This window comes from Symphalangus syndactylus, chromosome 14 (assembly GCF_028878055.3).
Source record: "Symphalangus syndactylus isolate Jambi chromosome 14, NHGRI_mSymSyn1-v2.1_pri, whole genome shotgun sequence".
Taxonomy (NCBI): Eukaryota; Metazoa; Chordata; class Mammalia; order Primates; family Hylobatidae; genus Symphalangus; species Symphalangus syndactylus.
In genome coordinates, this window is record NC_072436.2 from 54,427,747 (window position 1) to 54,441,697 (window position 13,951).

Genomic DNA, 13,951 nt, shown 5'->3' on the forward strand with positions numbered 1-13,951 from the left:
AAAATAATATTTAAATTTTTTGCCTAAGATTAACCCTGAGTTCAAGAATAAGGGAGAAAATTCATCCTAACCCACTCCCTGTAGTAATCAGGAACTTAGTTCTGGGTCACCTCATAATTTCTATGAGAAAAATTTGTTCAGTTTTGAATAGTGGAGCCTCTAATGTTATAGATCTGAGATCTTTCAAAATCTTCATGTTCAGGAATCCCACTGGTGGTGGTCTAGATGCTGGGAGAGACTCACTCACAGGCAGAATGACTGCACTTCCAGCCCTGAGCAGCAAGTTGGTGCTAAGGGCTTTCTCTCTATGCCTTGTCTGAGACAGATCCTCCCTCCTGTTGCATAGTATTGAATAATGGACCTCAGTTCATTGTCAGCACTTGGAATAGCAAAGGTTCAGTCTGCAAGTGCTGAATGTATGCTGGGCAGTCTTAGCTACAGTGTTGGGCATGCAGCCAGTCCTGAGTTAGGACCAAGGGTAGATAACGCCCCAGGAAACCACATTAGCTTCCTGCATGCAGTTGTATTGTAGAAGAATTACAATCTTAATGACTTCCGTCCTCCAAAACAAAGGAATAAATTTGTATTTTCAATCCATGCTTGTCTTTCAGTTCATTAGAACTACCATATACTCCCCCTTTGGAAAGTAAGCAACGTAGAAATCTCCCAAGCAAGATTCCTCTTCCAACTGCAATGACAAGTGGATCCAAATCACGAAATGCCCAGAAAACAAAAGGTATTGTCAATTTGTTCTCTATGATCATGTCTTACAGATCTTTTCATAGTGCACTGTATTAACAATTGTTGTGCATTATCAGTAAGCAGCCAGTAGTTATTAGTCATGCAAGGCTAAGGCTGTGTTCTTGTCCTCATTAGAAGGTTCATTGAAATAGACCTGAAAGAAAGGGATTATTCTCCATTAACCATGTTCTTTTCTGATTTTTGTGCAGGTACACGTAAGTTAGTGGATAACAGACCACCTGCCCTAGCAAAATTCCTCCCGAATAGTCAAGAATTAGGCAACACCAGTAGCTCAGAGGGTGAAAAAGACTCTCCTCCACCGGAGTGGGATTCCGTTCCAGTTCACAAACCCGGCAGCTGTAAGTATAGTGGTTTAGAAACCACAGGGCTCCACTTACCCACAATCCACCCCACTCTGGGCATGGAACTCTTCAGGGGCATGTTGCTTTAAAATACCCATTGGCAGTGCTTTGCCAGCTAAGAGCCCATTGTTAACTAGCCTAATCAGTTGCTAAACTGCTGCAGGTTGAAATCAGTCCTGGTAAGATTATTTACATCAGGGGACTCATTCAACAATTCACATCAGGGCTTTCTTTTTTTTCAGGGAGCTGGTGTACTAGCACACCACTGCCCAATGTGCAAAATGGAACGGTCTGTTTGGAGTGGTTAATCTTCTAAAGAATTGTTTGCCTTATAAAAGCATTGACTCAGCAATCCTTTACCTGACGAGTTCCTCATTTATAGTGTAATTGTTTTTGTAAGAATTCCATTTCCTGTCAGCTTTACCCACGTCTTTTTACATAAGCAACCTACACGAAGGTTTCATTATTTTTCTCACTACCTCGACCTTGTTTCTCCAGTTTGGCCTGCAGTAAATCAAGACAGTAGGCACAGTCAACCAAAATAGAAATCCTTACCTTACAGACACTTGACCTGAAATAGGGGGCAACAGAGACCAGAAAAGGGAGGGTCTGACAGCAGGGATTTGGGATCAAGAGAGGTCCTGGCCTTAGGACTGATTGGTCCGCACTCACCACTGTGTTGGAGTGTACCAGAGGGCAAGTGAGGAAGACCAGAGATGCAGTCAGGTTTGAGCAACAGTCGGGTCATTGAAGGTGAAAGGAGTTGGACGATGGGCAGGCTTACTGGGCTGAATGAGGGCAGAGAGCCTGGAGGCTCGGGTAGGGCGTCCACACTCTCGCCGGAATGTGTAGATACATCCTGGAAAGCGATGCTGTCTGAGATACATCCTGTAGCCCTATTTGCCATGAGACTTTCTGGCACCTTTTAATACTACTTTTTGCCTGGGGTGAGATACAATCCTAAATCCTTCACTCAACAAATCTTGAAGAAGACCATGGGTGGTCTATGTGTCCAGGTGGGATGCTTCTGCTTCCTAGCGCCCCCTGAGGTTTCTGCTGGCCATTGGCCCTTGGCTTAACACTCCACGATTTAGGCAGTTCCCCATTAAACAGATGCCACTTTCAGCAACAGAACACAGCCCCTGGAGCCAGTTTCACAGGGGTGTTCTGAGGCCCAGTGAGGTGACATGAGCCATGCTGGTGACGTAACGACACAAGCATGCAGAATCATGCTGCCGGGAGAGCGGGGGACAGCCAGACACAGCCACAAGCTGGCTGGCAGCATCCCCACCTGGTGGCACCTGAGCCACTTGTTGGCATCACTCCCTCTGTGTGGAGGGGAAAGGATGACAGGACCCAACCCCAGGCAGGAGATTTTGGTGCCACTCCTTGGGGCAGGAATGTGGGAAATGGCAGGCCAGCCCTCTGAAGGAGGAACTGTGAAGGGCCCAGTGTCGCAGGCCTCAGTTTCCTGCCTGGCGCTTCCGCAGAGGCCAGCTGGTGCATCTGAGTATGGCGCCTTGGGGCAGAGCTCCACGGTGTGCACTGGGGGAAGAGATGCAGAGCTTGTCTCCGCAGCCCACGTCTGTGCAGTCCTTTTGTGTTTTTCTAGGCAAGCAATCCCTTACACTGGTTCCAAGCCCTGTGACCTCTCTGCCCCCACTGACAGCTTTACTAAAATGTTCCAGCAGAGCTCCACTGGATAGAGAATATGAGTGGAGGAAACCCAGAAGAGTCGGTCCCACATGCTCTCCATCACTTTTACCTTCCTGCTCTGCCCCAGCTTTCTCGTCCCCTTTTATCCCTTCGCCTCTTTTGGTGTTTCGTCTTGCTTAGACCTGAAGTTCTATGAGCGCTGTTAGCAGTGTCAAGCTTAGTGCAGTTCCTTGGGGTGAAAGCGTTGGTCCCACCCAAGACTGTGCAGCCAGCATGTGGCAGTAGCCGCTGGGGGAGTTGTGCAGCCTCTGTGTAAAGATCTCTCCATCCCAAGTAGCACCCCTTAGCATGGTGCCCTATACCATCTGTACCATGTGAGTTGCACAGAAAATGCTCCTTGAATAATTTCATGATTTAAAAAGGCAAAAAATACAAAGGGTTATTAAAAGGAAAAGCAAATCAGAAGCCACAAAGGAAAATTTTAATAATATTTGAATCAAAACGTTCTCTAATTGCAGCTCCTGTACTGTTCTGCATCTCCCCTTCACTCCTACCTCAAGCACTGTTCCGTAGGGGCTTTTGCTAACTTCCCGTTGCCTTTCCTGTTTCATTTCATCATCACTGTCTTGGGAGCATCTGCAGCACTGGGCCCTGTGAAACACATTCCACCCACAGGAGCTGCCCGCACCTTTCCCCAGGACAGGCACCTCAGGATGATCGAGCGCACACAAAACAGAGCACAGCCTGCTCCAAGTGTGGGCACTGTCCGAGGGGACGAGTCACTGCAGGGGCGGAGCGAGGCCAGTGAAGGTGGCTAGGGAAGGGTCAGGACAGTTGTACAAATAGCAAGCCGACAGTGTACACGTGGTGTCAGATGGGAGGCCTCAGAGGAGCGTGAAGGGGACATAGAGATTCGAGCAGGGCTCATACGGGAGAGTAGTGTGAGACATGTCCTGAGTATGGGCATCAGGTCAGCAGATCCACAGAGCCAGCGAGGAGGGGCCCATGTCATCAAGGGGTGAGAGTGGGCGGGTGGGAGACAGGACCGTGAGTCTGGCACCAGCACCAGCAGCACTGGGGAAGGCCAGAGAGAAGGTAGCAGGCGGCCCTGAGGATGGGGGAATGGAGAGCACGGGCTTCCAAGAGAAGGCTGCTTTGCCCGGCAGGGCCATGCTGGAACCTTGACCTAGCCAAGACATGGGGAGCCTTGAGCCCTGAGCCCTAGGGGTGGGGGAGAAGCAGCTTGTGCTAGAGGGTGTGACCAGGGAAGCAGAGGCAGCAGGCAGAGCGGCTGCAGTGTGGCAGTGAGGGGACAGGAGAAGTAGAGCAGAGGGTACTCAGGGTACGCAGAAATCTCACAAGGCAGGAGGGGCCAGCCAGGTAGCTAGCTGGCCAGGCCTGGGCTGGGGATCGTGCCCTGTGGTGATGGGAATTCACAGGGCCAAGCTCTGCCCTCACCTTCTTCCTCTTGCAGTAGCTACAGCAGCACCAAGTTGCACACAATAAATGTGCAAAATGATACATTTTTCTGATAAAAGGTATACATATTTCCGTTTACTGAGTAGAGAATGTTATTTTATGACTGAAATTTTTTGTTTTAATTTTAGAGACAGGGTAAGGCTGAGTGCAATGGTGTGATTATAGCTCACTGCAGCCTCAAACTCCTGGCTCAAGCCTCCCACCTCAGCCTCCCAAAGTGCTGAGGTTACAGGTCCGAGCCACTGTGCACAGCCTGTTTTAGATTTTTAAAACAGCTGTATAGACATTACCTTAAAGGGCACAGGACTATACTAGGAGCTTAATAGGGATCAGAGCTGCACATCCCAGTCACGCCAACAGAGAGGCTTTACTGAACTTGGGGATTCAGCCCAGAACACTGCACCTCCCACAGCTGTAAACCTGCGTGTAGGCATGAGGATTTTCCAGGTCCCCAGGCAGCGGCCTCAGCTGTCTAGGGGATGTGGAAGACCCTCCTCCCCTACCTGAAGTGGGAGAAGCGAAGACATTGACTGTCGCCACACAATACAGCAGGGACAGGGCACGCTCTCGCTTCCCTCAAATCCCCAAGTGCAGACAGATGTGGCTGCTTTCTCTTTAAAACCTATTAAACAACACATCTAAGAGCTTTCGTTTGTTTTCTTTGTAGAAGGGCTTGAGCTATGCATAGTCTTAGAGAACATTCAAAGTGATTTGGAAGAGTGCCAATCAAAATACCACACTAATGAGCCCTTTTGTTTTTAATTTCCAGCTACTGATAGTCTTTATAAACTTTCTCTGCAAACCCTCAACGCAGACATTTTCTTAAAACAACGCCAGACCTCACCGACACCTGCCTCCCCGTCTCCCCCGGCTGCCCCCTGCCCCTTTGTGGCCCGCGGCAGCTACAGCAGCATCGTCAACAGCAGCTCCAGCAGGTAGGCCTGCTGCTTCCTTTCCGGTCCTCAGCTTGAAATGTGCCTAAAACCCGATGTCACACCCTTTAAATGGAAACACTTAGCGGCCACAGACCACTGTCTGGTGTTACTTCTGATGGCTGCCGGCTTGTGTGGGCCCTTTTACCTGGGGTCCACCCCCCGCTTCCTGCTGCTGTGCCCAGCTCCAACAGTAACCCGGTTCCCATTCTAATCCATTCATTCTTACCACCCGTGGACCGAGAAATGCACCATTTAGCTCACCAGAGTGATATTCTCATTGAGCCAATGAACATTTACTAAGCCTTACATGAAGACCTAAAGGGGATTCCTGTGAGTTGGGAATGTGGGTTTATGTGACACTAATTTCGGCCTTTGGACAATTTGGCTTAGGACTTAGAAGAGCAGGATCTGGTCCAAGACTGTTGTGCTGGGTGAGGTGCTGTAGTAGGGGATGTGTGCATCCGGGAGGGCAGCCTCCTGACCACACAGACAGGATGCAGGAACCATGCTGTTCTCCGAGGCACAGAGCCTCACTCGTGTCCGCCTGCCACAGTGTAGCGCAAGCCTGACGGTCACGGATGGCACTCTCACTGTGTGCCTTGCCATGGCGTGGGTTTCTGTGCATCGCATCACCAGCCAGCCTGGGGTCAGGTCCTCCACCCCATTGCCCAAGAGGCAGTAACCACTGAGGCTGGGGGAGCCACCTCGCTTACGGGCCTTGCCACAGGAGCACCTCGCCATGTCCTGGCAGGAAAGGAGACTCCCTGAGGCCCAGCCCTTCCCGGTGTCGGTGCCTGCCCTCTGCATTTCCTGCCAAGTGGCTCTCTAGCGTTCTTCACAAAAGTGTGATCGAAGCCTCTGCCAGTCCCTAAATTGTGATCCCTGCCCTGGTCTCTTTCATAGTGATCTTTTCTTTTCTTACCTTTCTCCAGAAAGCCCTCTATCTCTATCTGATTAAGCAGTCTGAGGCCCCAGAGCATGTGACATGAGGCTGAGCGATGCTCTGTGAGCTGCCCCACTGCAGAGAAGCCCACTCAGGGCTCAGTCCTGCCAGCCCCACACTCCCCCGAGACAGGGCACTGCTGATGAGGAATGAGTTCTCTCTTTGCTTCTTTTTCAAGTGACCCTAAAATAAAGCAGCCAAATGGAAGCAAACACAAGTTGACAAAGGCAGCCTCGCTCCCGGGAAAGAATGGCAACCCCACTTTTGCTGCAGTCACGGCTGGCTACGACAAGAGCCCAGGTCAGTGCCTTTGCTTCAGAGACCTGCCACGCCAGGCACCAGGCCTGGTGGAATGACCTCTGTCCTAATGTGCCTTCCATTGATTGAGCGTCCATTGTTACAGGTGGGAATGGCTTTGCTAAAGTTTCTTCAAACAAAACAGGTTTCTCCAGCAGCCTTGGCATTTCACACGCTCCTGCTGACAGCGATGGGTCAGACAGGTATGGTAGACCACCACTAACCGCTAGAAAGACGAAAGCCTTCTCAAATCGGGTTAGCACCTTTTATCCATAAGTGGGTTTCAGGGCATTCTTCCCCTAATTTACCAGGAGGCATTTGTCAGAAGTGGTCAAGTGCCTCTAAGAAATCATGTCTGCTGGGTGGAAGCAGAAAGCCAGCTGTGGTGCCTTCCCCAGGGGGTCCAGATAGAGAAAGGGGGCACCCATGCCTGTCTTGGCCTGCCCGGCAGGCACGCATGTTACACCTGTTCTCACTCTCCTCCATCTCCTGGTCTGTGGTAAGATGTGATCTTATCATTAAAAATAGAAGAGCAAAAGTGACTTGGGAGGGGGGAAATTTGGAGCAAATACTAGCCAGTTTATAGTAAATCATTGGCCATGCCTCTTTCTTGAGCCAGGCTTGTTTTTCATGCAGCGAGTGTGGTGGCCTGCAGCAGTCACCTTGGTTGACTTTTCCAGATAAGCAACAGTAGAGCCCCAATTTACCTACTTTGCACTAATAGGAAATGAGTCCTAGATTTGAAATAGTTTTTAAATAAATCTTCCAGTACCAAAAAGCAAACAGAAGGAAAAAATGTCTGTTTCTCTGCAAAACACTTGGTTTGAACCGGGCTGTGAGCTAGTGATAGGGCATCCGGAGCTCTGAGGCTCCCTCCGACTCAACCCTTGTGGTAAGCAGCCATTGTTCAGCTCTTCCTTTTGTCTTTGTTTTTAATATTTGAGTACCCCCCGTTGAAGCAGTGTCTCCTGTTTGTGAAGCTGTGCACTATGGATCCGTTTGCACTAACCACCATACATTTTTGTGTGTTGCATTTTCCTCTTGTAACATTTAGCTCGGGTTTATGGAGTCCCGTCAGCAACCCAAGCAGCCCTGACTTCACTCCCCTCAATTCGTTCTCCGCCTTTGGAAACTCTTTTAATCTAACTGGTGGTGAGTGTTTAACACTAGATGTATAACTAATGAGCCTGTGGACAGAGGAAGGGAGAGGAGGTGTGGTTTTGTGTGTTGGAGAACACAGCAGAGCAGCACTGTGGAAGAGGCCCCGCAGGAAGCTCCCTGGGAAGGGTCCCCTCCCCTCCTCCTCCCTCACCCACACCAGCAGCCCAAAGGGGCAGTGGACTGGGCTCGACACGGTGTGCGTGTGCCAGTTGGTGTGAGTTCCATCGCGGGTATTGAAGGGCTTCACAGAAGGGTTCTGGTCTGAAATGGGACCCCTGAGCATGCCAGGAGTCCTCTTCTTGCTCTCCAGAACTAGAGGTCACCATGGAAGCTTTGCATTAGCTATCATGTGAGAGTGGGGAATGTTTGCATTTGGATGTCATTGGTGGCATATCAGCTCGTGCACTATGCGTTTGAGTTCTGGAGGACATTCGTGCCCCTACTTCCTCTGGGCTGTGGTGGGGCTGGTGAAGTGGGTGTGGTGGCTCCAGGAGCAGTGGTGGGAGGTATGCCATTGAGTGAAGCCCCATATGCTGTAGTGATCGTGGCAAAACCAAATATGGACTTGATGACTGTTGCTTTATTTCCAGAAGTTTTCAGCAAACTCGGATTATCTCGATCGTGCAATCAGGCCTCACAGAGGAGCTGGAATGAGTTTAATAGTGGCCCCTCATACCTTTGGGACTCGCCAGCGACAGATCCCAGTCCTTCCTGGCCAGCCACTTCCGGCTCCCCAACCCACACAGCCACAGTGAGTACTTGGGGCTGGGGCTGGGGCCTGGCCCTGGCCCACTCACTCGCCATCTGCCATTGCTGTGACATGGATGGCACTGACATAGTTATAAACAACAAACAGCAGCGTCAGAGGGGTGGGTTAGTACTTTCATTGTCTCCATTGCTTTGTCTTCGTATTCTGTCAAAATGACCGATCGATGTTCTTCAGAGCCATTACAATCAGGAAGTTTTAGGAATAACAACTGAACAGCTATGGGGTTGGTCTCTGGAGTCCCTCCTAATAGATCAAGGGCATTTTCTGCCTCTTCCCAACCTGTAAATGGACCACAAGGGTGACCATAGGCCTATGGCAGGTTCAGATGGTTGAGGGAAGCCTTCAGCATCTGTGCAATGCAGCCACTGGGCACCCAGGAGCAAGCTAGATACTGCATTTACTTTGTTGCTGAGAAGCACCTGTCTCTTAGCTTAGATTTTCAAGAGTGCATTTGTTTGCTTCTTGGCTAAAGTCTTCTGAAAAGATCATGCTCCAAAAGAGTATTCTTGCCAAGGAAAATAATTAGTGGTTTTGGCTTCCACAAAATTACGACAGAAAAATATGACCCCACTGTGTTTGCCTCTTTGTTCTCAGAGAAATTAAATATGCAAGGTTTCATAATAGATATTTCAACTTTACAGATTCCAAAGGTTGTCTTCATGTGTAATTATTCAGCCTTCTGTTTTAAAACCACCTTAACCACTCTTCAAAAGAGAAGTCAGCAAACTTTTTTTTTTTTTTTTTTTTGAGATGGAGTCTTGCTCTGTCACCCAGGCTGGAATGCAGTGGCGCGATCTTGGCTCACTACAAGCTCCGCCTCCTGGGTTCACGCCATTCTCCTGCCTCAGCCTCCCGAGTAGCTGGGACTACAGGCGCCCGCCACCACGCCCGGCTAATTTTTTGTATTTTTAGTAGAGACGGGGTTTCACCGTGTTAGCCAGGATGGTCTCGAGCTCCTGACCTTGTGATCTGCCCACCTCGGCCTCCCAAAGTGGGAGTCAGCAAACTTTCTATAATGAGTTAGATAGTAACTATTTGAGGCTCTGAAGGCCGTGCTTCACCACTGCCATTGCAGTACACAGGCTGATGGGTGCAGCTGTGTTCCAATATAACTCTCTTTACAAAAGTAGGCAGAGCTGGATTTGGTCCACAGGCTGTCTTTTTTAAAATATCACAACCAGCCGGCACGGTAGCTAATGCCTGTAATCCCAACACTTTGGGAGGCTGAGGTGGGAAGATCACTTGAGCCCAGGAATTTGAGGCTGCAGTGAGGCATGATCACACCACTGCACTCCAGCCTGAGTGATGGAGCAAGACCCTGTCTCAAAAAAATCAGAACCATCTGCTCAAATACATATCTATATATAAAACATTTGTTCTAAAGTAAACAAAGTAAGAGGAACGCGTGCCCCAGCCTCATCTTTTCTGTAGCCTTACCCCCTTACCCCTTTGCCCTTACCCACTTGACCCTCTGCCTGCCAGGCTCAGTGCTGGACACTTTCTGTTTTGTCGCAGTCGGTCCTCGGTAACACCAGCGGCCTGTGGTCCACCACTCCATTCAGCAGCTCCATTTGGTCCAGCAACCTTAGCAGCACCCTTCCCTTCACCACTCCAGCAAACACGCTGGCAAGCATCGGCCTCATGGGCACAGAAAACTCCCCAGCTCCTCACGCTCCCTCCACCTCCAGTCCAGCTGACGACTTGGGACAGACCTACAACCCGTGGCGGATATGGAGCCCCACGATTGGAAGAAGAAGCTCGGACCCTTGGTCTAATTCGCACTTTCCTCACGAGAATTAAGCAAAAAACAAACAAACATAGTGGGCCCTTGTCTAGATCATGATGTGCCAGTTTCTGAGACATCTTTTTAAGGCTCTTACTGCAGCTGCCCCTCCTCACCCTCCTCATCTTTGCAAAACAGACCCAAGCAGGGCAGGCTCAGACCACTCGCTTCTTTCAGATCTGTCTTGCAATTATGGTAACATGAGATTTGCTGTTGTGCTTTTAGAGAAAAGTCTGGACTCAGCCACAAACTCTAATAAGACCTGTACATCTGAGAACCTTTCCCGTTACTGCGTTTCCACCACCTGTCTTCCCCATGCTTTATTTATCTGTATGAACACAGATTTGACATTACAGCTAAGGAAATAATTTGAGTTGATTCAGAAGTCTTGGCATGTGACAATTTTGTTAAATTACCAAGTTTGGTTTTTAATAATTTCACAATATTATGCACCAAGATCTAATTTTAAAACTGTATGAGGACTTTGTGCTGAAAATACAGAGTATTTTTTTAAAGTAAGGCTGTCTTGGTTTAAAAGCAGATTACAGAAATGTAAGTCAACTTAACAGTGAATGAATGTAAAAACATTCAGTTGAGACCATATGCATTTTCTGTGCTGTTTGTACTTGAGGTATGTAACATTTGTATACCTGAACTTATTTTAAAGATGAACTGAAATGCACATAGCCAAGTCTTGAGATACAAGATTGAATGTGTATTTCTTAAAAATACAACTTTGTGTTGTACTTTGAAATAAATGATGCTTTTTTCAAAAGCCTTGGCTTGTTTTCTGGTTTTTTTTTTACACACAAGGTGTATTTATTAGGATTTTCTCACACCACAGTAAACCACCTTATCCTTGCCTTACTCTGTGGAGCTGACAGGTTAAGACAGGGTTTGCTTTCTCATTGCTGGAACTTCCTGCAGTCTAATGGAGTTCTGTGTGTTCCCATGGCAATCATGGAGGGTCCTTGATCGAAAACGACTTGAAAGCCTGTTTGGATTCATCCAGTAAGCGTTTTCCCTCTGCCACTATCCTAAAAGGCCTCATAAAAAGCAGTAATTGCTACAATTTATTGAATACTGACTCTGTGTCAGGTACCTGGCTAACACTTTGGGATATGTTGGGTTACTCCATTATACTTGAGGAAACTGGCTAGGCAGTGCTGGCTCAGAGGCCCCAGGTCAGGCTGACCGCAGATTCACATGGCACCCACTGTGCTGCCTTCCTTATGGTCACAGTCACCATTCTCAGGAAAAGTCTGTGTCCAACTCACCACTGCGTGTTCTAACAAACACTGGCCAACCTTTACCAGCCTTCAGTCTGAGGAAGTTGTATGGTGAGAGGAAGACAGAAGGAGAGAAGCAAGGCACGGAGGGAAGACAGCAGGGACTCAGGGGCGGCCTGGGGGAGGGCTCTGGGGGCCACCTGCGGGAGCTTACCAGCAGCAACACGGCGTGCAGTGCCCCTTTGCCCCCTTCATTTCTAAATGGTGGCTTGGAGACAAGGGGGGGATGCCTTGGGCTATGGCACAAGGGCTGGGGGTACTAGAAACAGCTATTTACCCACTGGTATTGAAATGCTTTAGCAGTTTACCAGCTGATACAGCTATACCCCAAAGCCAGGCTGGATGGAAAGCAACCTGTGTGATACTGAGGAATGGAGCCACAGGTGGCAGTCACACAGGGTGTCAGGTAGCAATACCAGCTGGGGCTGCTGGAAACGGAGCCTCGGTACAGACTGGAAATGACTTAGCCAAGCCTGTAAGGTGCAGTAGTAAAGGCTACACATCTAAATTTTATTTTTTTAACTAGAAGTGTGTTGACCCTTTTCCAATTTTAAGACTTTCAACTCCTCCATGATCGCTGTCAAGTTCACACAGACACAAGGCGAGTCTCAGTACGCCACAACGCATCAGTCGGTTTAATCTTGCCTGTTCCAACTTGCTTTTCTCATTGTCTTGTTTCCAGTCTGTATTAAAGCCAGGCTTTGCTAGGTAACTAGGAGATGCTGCACATAAATGTTCTGTTGGAGGCTAGTTACGTCATGAAATCAAAACCATCCCCATGAAGGTGGGAGTGATTTAGTCAAAATGTTATTTGGCGTGATTGTGAATCTGACCTTTTCTCTGCTTTATACCAAAGCTCAGTAGAACAAGTCTTATTGTTTTTACAACCTGTGATTTGTCCCTCGGGGACACCAGATTTCCTGTGCAACCAGAGCTATGGTGTGTAGGCTGACATCAGGCCTTGTACAATGTTAGCAGCAGGGTTTCCTACGTGCACTTGCACAATCAGGACAAATTCAAGTCTTGGGATTCTCTTTCTACACCAAAGCAGATAATGAGGTGTAAAGCTCTGCGTACAGGTGAGCTTCATATAAACCCTCACTTAAACAAAAAACTGGGTCGGGCGCTGGGGCTCACACCTGTAGTCCCAGCACCTTGGGAGGCTGAGGTGGGCGGATCAACTGAGGTCAGGAGTTCTAGACTACTGAGTAGAGATGGGTGAAATCCCATCTCTACTAAAAAATACAAAAATTAGCTGGGCGTGGTGGTGTGCACCTGTAATCCCAGCTACTCAGGAGGCTGAGGCAGGAAAATTACTTGAACCTGGGAGGCGGAGGTTGCAGTGAGCCAAGATCATACCACTGCACTCCAGCCTGGCAACAAAGCAAGACTCCATCTCAAAAAAATAAAAATAAAAAAACTGTATTGGCAGACTTTTCCTCAGAAAGAGTATCTCAGGAATCGATTCTAAACCTGCTTCATCAGAAAAATCGCCTGAGACCCCCCCCCCCACCTAACTCCTTTTTTAAGTTCTAATTTCACCCCATGAGCCTCACCAGCAGGCTTGAGAGAAACACTGTGTACTTGGGAGAAGATACAAACAAGGGTCTCTTCTGTTACTTGAGCTTTCCAAATAATTACTCTAAGGGTAGGTATTTGGCAACATACCCACCAAATCTGAAGATTTGACACAACTCAGTCTGTTTACAGTGAACACTTGTTGGCATGATAGTCGCTTTGTACTAGGCCAAGGTTGAATTTAAAATTACAGGTTGTGTATAATTATATATACATGAAATGATAATGAATGTCTTTATTTATTTTGAGACAGGGTCTTGCTCTGTCGCCCAGGCTGAAGTGCAGTGGCACAATCATAGGCTCACTGCAGCCCTGAACTTCCAGGCCCAAGCAGCTCTCCCACCTCAGTCTCCCAGGTAGCTGCGACAACAGACACAGACCACCACATCTGGCTAATTTTTTTTAGTTGTTTTTATTTTTTGTATTTTGTAGGGACGAGGTCTTGCTTAGTTGCCCAGTCTGGTCCCAAACTCCTGAGCACAAGCAATCCTCCTGCCTCAGCCTCCCAAAGTGCTGGGATTACAAACGTGAGCTGCTATGCCCAGATATCTTATATGTTTATATAAATACATATAAATAAAGGTATAATCTTTTAAAGATGTTTTTTACCTAAACTGTATCAAAGGACTGAAATTAGAATTTGGATTTTTCATGACAACCAGAAATAATGTAAAGGATCAGAATCTCATTTAAAAGACTGTTTTAGCCATCTGGGAAACAGACTCCAAAGGAAAGGGGTCAGTGTTCCGAAGCTAAAAAGTTAAGATCTCTTTTATACAGGCAGAAAACAAATTTAGTGGAATCACAGCATTTTCCATATGAGTCTGGTTTATGAGTTACAGCAGTTTGATTAGTTACAGCTTGATGTTTTTTCTTTCCAATTGAAAAGACTATATTTAACATTGTAATTTAGACAGTGTAGTAGTTGTGAGGTCCTTGTGTAAGTGAAGAAAGAGGG

General features: G+C 47.9%; 1 protein-coding gene across 4 annotated transcripts in view; it reads left to right on the plus strand.

Annotated features, from left to right (window-relative positions):
• TMEM131 (transmembrane protein 131) overlaps nucleotides 1–10,901 on the plus strand; it is a 254,572-nt gene extending 243,671 nt beyond the window's left edge. For 2 of the 4 annotated variants that reach the window (XM_055241870.2, XM_063616805.1), the window contains 8 exons: nucleotides 612–736; nucleotides 951–1,100; nucleotides 5,008–5,173; nucleotides 6,295–6,416; nucleotides 6,520–6,616; nucleotides 7,468–7,565; nucleotides 8,168–8,325; nucleotides 9,859–10,901. In XM_055241870.2, the coding sequence (XP_055097845.1) occupies nucleotides 612–736; nucleotides 951–1,100; nucleotides 5,008–5,173; nucleotides 6,295–6,416; nucleotides 6,520–6,616; nucleotides 7,468–7,565; nucleotides 8,168–8,325; nucleotides 9,859–10,143 (1,201 nt within the window). In that variant the 3' untranslated portion in view covers nucleotides 10,144–10,901. Of the gene's footprint in view, nucleotides 1–611; nucleotides 737–950; nucleotides 1,101–5,007; nucleotides 5,174–6,294; nucleotides 6,417–6,519; nucleotides 6,617–7,467; nucleotides 7,566–8,164; nucleotides 8,326–9,858 lie in introns of all 4 variants that reach the window. The other 2 variants (XM_055241869.2, XM_055241871.2) reach the window with 1 other exon arrangement.
• Nucleotides 10,902–13,951: the final 3,050 nt, after the last annotated feature.